Genomic DNA, 7,523 nt, shown 5'->3' on the forward strand with positions numbered 1-7,523 from the left:
TATATTACTCGACGAGTTCTACATATTGAACGGTTCAGATTATCAAAACGGAACCCTTAGTGGGCCTTTAAGGGCCCAACATTACCATCAAACTTTATAGCTTTACATATGTAATTATACTTTTTTGGCCAAAAAAAGTATATAATGGTCTTCTTACTTCACAAGTGCAACTGACAACAGTCATCAAACTTTTCTATTATAAAAATATATAAAATATTTTTTTAATATTTTTTATTTGTGAATAATAATAACATTTTTACTTTTTGTATAATTTTTTAATTTTTTTAATTATTTTAAACTTACCAAACAAGCGCTTAAAATAACTAACTTCTTAGATAAAGCCAACATACCTAACCGAAGGAAACATAACCATATGTTGAAAAAAAAAAAAAACCAAACCAAACCCAGGCCCAACCAAATCAAATCAAACCAAACCAGGTCCAACTGTCCCTAGCCCCTAGTCCCTCTGACGCAACCCATCCTTGGCGTTTTCGTCGCGACCCTCTCTCACTATCTCTCTCTCTCTCTGGCCCCGGCGACCTCACCGAGTCAGTCACCCCATCTCTCTCCGTACACTTCTCTCAATACCCCCACCCACCTACACCCCCCCCCCCCCCACACATCATGTCCCTCACGCTTCTCTCTCGTCAACCGGCGTCTCATCGCCGCTCCTTTCCCCTTCCTTCTCTCTCTTCTTCTCCCTTTTCTCACCACCACTACCACCACCATCTCCGATGGCTGAATTACAATTCTCAACCCCCCAACCACCGCCCTCCCGGCCATTACCTTTCCGCGAAGACTGCTGGAGCGAGGAAGCAACATCCACTCTCGTCGACGCTTGGGGCCGCCGCTATCTCGAGCTCAACCGCGGCAACCTCCGTCAGAAGGACTGGCAGGAGGTGGCCGACGCCGTCAATCTCCGCCACGGCCACACCAAGAAGGCCCGCCGCACCGACGTTCAGTGCAAGAACCGCATCGACACTCTCAAGAAAAAGTATAAGGTCGAGAAAGCTAGGGTTTCTGAATCCAACGGATCGGTCACCAGCTCGTGGTCCTTCTTTTCCCGCCTCGATTGCTTGATCGGATCTGCAGTCACCGCGGCCAAAAAGGCTCCGATTCCGATTCCGCTTCCGCCGCCGTTGGCTGTTCCTTTGGCGTGCCGGAAGCCGCCGGGGGGTATGGTGGTGCAGCCGGTGGTGCTTCCGCAGAAACGGCCGTCTCCGGCGGTGGATGATTCGTACTTTAGGAGGAATTACTCGGCTGTTGCTGCGGCGGCGGCGGCTGAGGAGGAGGAGGAGGATAGATCGGAGGATTTGGGGTCTAGCGAGGAGACCGGAGGGCGGAGGAATGGGGAGGCGGAAGGAATGAGGCGGCTGGCTAGGGCGATTGAGAAGTTAGGAGAGATGTATGAGAGGATTGAAGGGGAGAAGCAGAGGCAGATGATTGAATTGGAGAAGCAGAGGATGCAATTCGCTAAAGATTTGGAGGTTCAGAGGATGCAGCTGTTCATGGACACTCAGGTTCAGCTTGAGAAGATTAAGCAAGCCAAGCGGTCGGGTTCGAATGGTGAGAGATCTCTTGCTTCCAAATTAAACAATCATTATTGTGATCAATTTTGATGTTAATTGGTGGTTTTCAGTATCATTTTGCTTAGATTAAAAACACGCTACAGGGAAAAAAAAAAGGTGGATAAAATTGTTGAATCAGTAACTCAATTTAATGAAAATAATGCATGAAGTTTTCATCTTGATGACTAAGAGCGTTTTCTTTTGGGTGAATGTCCACATGGTTTAGGAATTTAAAGTGTTTAATTGGTGTCTCAAGAACTGTTACATTGCTAAGTAATTGTGTATATTTGTGTAGATACAGACTATAATGGTGTTTAGATGTTGAACTAATGATAAGAAAATGTCTTTTTTACTTGTAGAACAGAGTATTACTGTGATGAGATATAAGCTTTTGATAGTAATATTAGTTTCTTTTATGCTGTTGTTATTGAAAGTTTGGCTAAATCCAATTTCCCCCTTTTTTCTATATAAACTGTGTAATACTATCAGCATTGGCTGGAAGTAAAGTGAAACGTCAACATGCGTAGAGGGTTTGTACTGGATCTCTCTCTCTTTACATGTATGACTTAGGAGGATTATCCTCATAATTTTAAATTCAGGTCCTTTTAGATTTGTGTCCAAATTACTGACTGCTTGTTCATCTGGCTCAGCTGGAGATTATGTTGTAGTATATTAATGAGCACTTGTGAGCTGGGTTCAAAAAGATGTTATAATACTTGTGATGATTTCCACGCCCAGGCTTCTAGTTCTTCCTGATTCATTAAATTTTTAGTGTCGAACAATAATTGTTTTAGTTGTATCAGACAGCTAGGGATTAGGGTTCTATGCAACTTGTGAAAGGTGATGATGATCTTAACCTGTTGTGTTTACTGCCCTTCCACTAGGCGTTGTATGCAAGATGGGAAATTTATGTCAAGGCCGTGGTAGGGAGAGATAGGTTTCCCTCCATTTGCCTTTTATAGGAGCTCTTTTGTGGCACACAGTGAGAATCTTATGTTTGCATCTTTATTTAGGAAATTTTATCAGAGGGTGTTTGTTGTTTGTATGGTTCACTTTCACATGCAGTGGAAGAATAACTTTTGGTGAAATCTTTACATCTAACTTGTAACGATGAATGCCAAGTACTAGCTGTTGGTTGAATATGTTGCTTCACTTGCCTGTGTAATGACATGTATGTTGCACCTAATGGTCATGGTTGAATTTGGTTCACATCTACAGAGATTAATTTTCAACTTGTATGCTGCCAGTATGAATTTGCTTCTTTGAGTACTGTTCATTCCTTTTCTCTTTTCTTCATTTTTTTCATTTGCTGGTTTGGTTAAAGTGGAAATTTTGATGCCATATCATTTGCTGGGTTGTATATCATTCATATCATTTACCGAGTTGCAACTTTTTCATCATTATACATTTTTTTATGGTTTGATTAAAGTTGGAAGATATATATAATTGTGTATTGGGTGTATTATGGGTGGAGACAAGGGGGTGTTAATTAAAGAAAATGAAATTAAACTCAAGAAGCTTGAGTTTAGGAGAGCTTGATAACTCTAATAGTAATGTTAATTATAAATTCCTTCTTGGGTAAACTACCAATAGGTCCTAATAGTTGGACTTAATTCTCATAAAGTTCTATTGAAAATAAATCTTGATAAAATTGTCGCTAAAAATAATTTTTTTGTGACAATTTTTTATATATGTCGCTAAAAATTGACAATTAACGACTTTTTTTTATCATGATTGTTATAAATTGTCGCTGAAACTTACAATTAGTGACGTTTTTTTATGACAAATTTTTCTCATAGGACCTATTAGACAATAAGTCTACTTATTAGGACCTACACGTAAGGACCCCTAAATTCTTTCACAGGACTAGATGAAATTCCCACTGAAGTTTATAGGTAACCAGTTTGGTTGACTAATTTGTTTAACAAGATCTTCAATTCTAAGAAATTGCATGATGAATGCAGTAAAAGTACATTAGTTCCAAGAGCTAAGGTGATATTCAAAACTACAATAATTATTTTAGCTTTAAACATGAGTCACACAATGAAACTTTGGGAGAGAGTAATTGAGAGGTTAAAAGATGAGATGGCAGTTCAGAAAATCAATGTAGTTTTATGTCTCAGAGAATTAATATGACGGCTTTTGTTCTACTTAGGCGACTGACCGAAAAATATAGGAAGAAATCTAAAGACCTTTAACGTTGTGTTTGGCTGGAGGATTTGGAGAGGGATCTAAAAATGAAAAAAGAAAAAGTGTGTGAAATTAGGTGAAATGGAAGTATATTTTATTTACATTTTACATGTCTTTTCTCTTTTCCTTTTCAAATCCCTTTTCAAATTCTCCAACCAGATATAGCGTTATATGGTATGTATTGTCTTTCAAAAAAAAAAAAACATATGATGATATTTTTAGAGAGATAATGCAGAGAGTTTTGGAAAAGAAATGAGCATCAGTTAGATATATTGATTGAATTAAAAATATGTAAGATGGAACTGTGACCAGTGTGAGAAGAGGTGGAAGAGAAACAAGTGAGTTTCCAATAACTATAATTTTACTTCAAGAATCAACACTATGTCTTTACCTTTAGTTATTATGAGTGAATGTACTAGGAACATTCAAGAGAATATTCCTTAGTGTGTATTATTTGTATGTAGATGATATAGTTTTAGTTGACAAAGCAAGAAGAGTAACTTTAAGCCAGAATTGTGGAGAGATGCTTTATAAACTGAAGGGTTTAGATTAGGTAGAAGTAATACAAATATATGTAGTGTAACTTCAGTAAAACTAGAAGAAAGGATGAAGGTAAAGATGTAGAGCAAAACTTGATGGGTCAATTATTCATAATGATTGAGAAATTGAGGATGAGGCCATAAAACTAGGATAGGATGAATGAAATGGAGTGCATCAGAGTGTCATGTGATCATAGGTTCCTTTTAAGTTGAACGAAAATTTGTATAAGATTGCTATGGACCTGCTATATTGTATATATTGAATGTTGGACGTTTAACAAATAATGTAAGATGGAATGAGTGCAGCTGAAATGAAAATGTTGAGATGGATTAGCAATGTTACAAGGAAAATTAAATATAAAATGAATCTATTAATAAGTAAGTTAAAAATGACACTAATTAAATAAATTGAGGGAAAATCATTTTAGATAATATAGTCATGGACAATTCACACACCTATAGTGATATGATCCATGTGGAGGGTGGTAAAAGAAATAGAGGAAGACCTATGTGAACTTGGGTTGATGTAATAGGAAACAACATGACTATTTTAAATTTGATTGAAGATATGACCATGTATAGAACCAACTGGGTGAAATGAATCCATGTAGCTGACCCCAAGTAATTGAGACGGACTTCTGAGTTGAGTTCATACATATGATTGTGTGTGTGTGTGTGTGAGCGCACACATGCGTCTGTTGTGAGTAAGTGAATGCTCTAAGATTTAGTTGCTTGTAGTCTAATCACCAATGAATTGATGATCCTTCTCTCTCTCTCTCTCTCTCTCTCTCTCTCTCTCTCTCTCTCTAAATCTAATATATTTCTTGACCTCCAAAAGCATTGTGCCCCAAGCGTGAAAAATATAAAGTAGATTATATATGCAAAGGACCCACATTACTGGGGATTAATCGATGTCCATAGCTTGAAATACAGGTAATTGTAGTAGATAAAATAGCACAAAACAAGCCCAAATTGCAATGTCTTCTTGTTTGTGCTAACTATTTTTTTATACTACTGACCTTCAAGTACAAAGTTAATTTTCTAAAGCAGTTATGTATTATTCTGTGTTGCAGATATTTATAGCTAGGAGTGGGAGGGGACTTTGATGGTCATCGTAATTGCAGTTGGTATAGCTTTGGGTTTTCATATTTATGCCAACGAAGTACATACATTTCCAGTTCGTTATGGTATTAGAGGATGTCGGTAATTTAAAGAGTACTCCGAATCTGCAAATTATCAGTGGACAAGGCTGTCAATGTTCTTGCGAATCATATTGCCTTCTCTTTTCTACTACTAGGTTTTTTTTTTTCTCGGTGAGTACTTAACCAGTCATTGTTCAATTAAGAGGGGCTGTTCCACTTTTTTAAATTTAGTGGTCATAGTTAGAATGATGCTTATGTTTTCCTGAAATGTCCTTGACAAGGCACTCAATTTGAACAAATTTGTCTTCTTGTTTGAATTTTCCTGGAATATAATGTTAGATAATTTCTGAAGATTTATTTATTTTTAGTGACACACCAGGCTAATGCCTGAATCTGATGCACTTTAAAGTTGGTTCTCATTTTTCCATTCATTTTATTGATAAAAATGAAGTTAATAAGTGTTATATAAATTTAAACTTCAAAAGAATTCAATGTAATTGTGTTATAATTGTAGGACTTGTATTTTTTTTAAACCTACCCTGTGTAATTTACACAAAATTTTGTTATGTTGTTGGTCAAAAATACTACATAAACATCAGTACTTGATATTGTATATGTAAGAATTTGAATTTTTGGACAACTAATTAAGTTTGTTAATAACCATATTGTCAATTAAGAGTGATTGTTAAATTATTAAATTATCGAATTATATTGTTAATGGTATCATGATTAATATCAATATTAAATTCTTTTAAATAAAATTATTTATCTTTCTGTGATAAAATTTATGTAGCTAAATACAGTTGTGGAAACTAAGGCCAAGTTTGGGGACTTCAAAAAAAGTCAAAAAGTCAAAAAGTTACTCAAAAAGTTAAAAAGTTAACACTATTCACCAAAAGTCAACAATTACAGCTGCACAACTCTCAATTCAAATTTTTCCCTACAAATCAATTTTTACAATTTTTTATTACACATTTTTCAACAAAAATTCAAAAAGTTAACCCAAACATCCATATTTTCAACCTCAATTTTTTAGTCCAAAAAGACAAAGTGCACTTTTTTAGTCTTCCCAAACTTGGCCTAAATAAGTTAAAGGGTAAACTACCAATAGGTCCTAATAATTGGACTTAATTCTCACCAAGTCTTATTGAAAATAAGTCTTGATAAAATTGTCTTTAAAAATAATTTTTTTGTGATAATTTTTTGTATACGTCGCTAAAAATTGACAATTAGTGACTTTTTTGTTATAATTTTTATAAATTGTCACAAAAACTTACAATTAGTGACTTTTTTTTATGATAAATTTTTTTCATAGGACCTATTAGACAATAAGTCCACTTATTAGGACCTACACGTAAGTACCCCTTAAATAAATAGTAACTAAATTAATCAAAGGATAGTAGATAGTAAAACATCTAGTGACTAAGTTATATATATTCATTGATTTTTATTTTGTATACAAAAAAAAAAAACAAAAAACAAAACAAAAACAAAAACAAAAACAAAAAAAGAGGAAATTAGATTTGTTTTGGACAGAGGAATTCGATTGTCTTTTTTCCCAAGAGGCTGCTGTCAAAGCATGCCAAGGCATGCATAAAAAAAGCATACTCTAAAGCCTATACATATAGATGATAATTCCAAGCCAAGAGAAAAAAAAAATTAAAAAAAAAAAAAAAATTGTCTCGAAGCTCCTATATATAGAGCACTATTCATTCCTTTTTCATTTCCACGACTGAGGAAAAGAAAAAGAGAGGAAGAGTAGAAAAGAAAAGAAAAAGAGAGGAAGAATAGAGGGTGCTTGGTGGTTACCAATTTAAAACTAGTTTTGAGAATTGTTTGTAAAAACTCTTGAGGTAAGAATACTCAACCCCTATCCTTCCTTAGATATATTTTTTTTAACTGAATCTATGTATCAAAAATATGCAAGAGTGTATATTGTTAATACACACATAGCAATAATAATTCAATGCATGTATACATTTTGATAGAATGATAATCTTATGATTATGTGATTTTTATTCTTCTTACAAGCATAGATTAGATGGTTTAGCTATTGATTTTATCTTCTTATGTGCTCAAATATT

The 7,523-nt window shown here is 34.9% G+C and overlaps 1 protein-coding gene across 1 annotated transcript; it reads left to right on the plus strand.

Moving 5' to 3' along the window:
- Nucleotides 1–348: 348 nt before the first annotated feature.
- On the plus strand, nt 349–5,790 carry LOC114306197 (trihelix transcription factor ENAP1). The gene is made up of 2 exons (XM_028251395.2): nt 349–1,566; nt 5,371–5,790. Exons 1-2 carry the CDS (start codon nt 735–737, stop codon nt 5,382–5,384), a joined length of 846 nt encoding a protein of 281 aa, XP_028107196.1. The 5' UTR covers nt 349–734; the 3' UTR covers nt 5,385–5,790.
- The last annotated feature ends 1,733 nt before the right edge of the window (nt 5,791–7,523 follow it).

Source organism: Camellia sinensis, chromosome 9, assembly GCF_055761805.1.
Source record: "Camellia sinensis isolate YWXY chromosome 9, ASM5576180v1, whole genome shotgun sequence".
Classification (NCBI taxonomy): Eukaryota; Viridiplantae; Streptophyta; class Magnoliopsida; order Ericales; family Theaceae; genus Camellia; species Camellia sinensis.

Bases quoted from the DNA above. Each gene is read 5' to 3' on its own strand.
- LOC114306197 (XM_028251395.2), top strand. From the start codon at position 735: ATGGCTGAATTACAATTCTCAACCCCCCAACCACCGCCCTCCCGGCCA.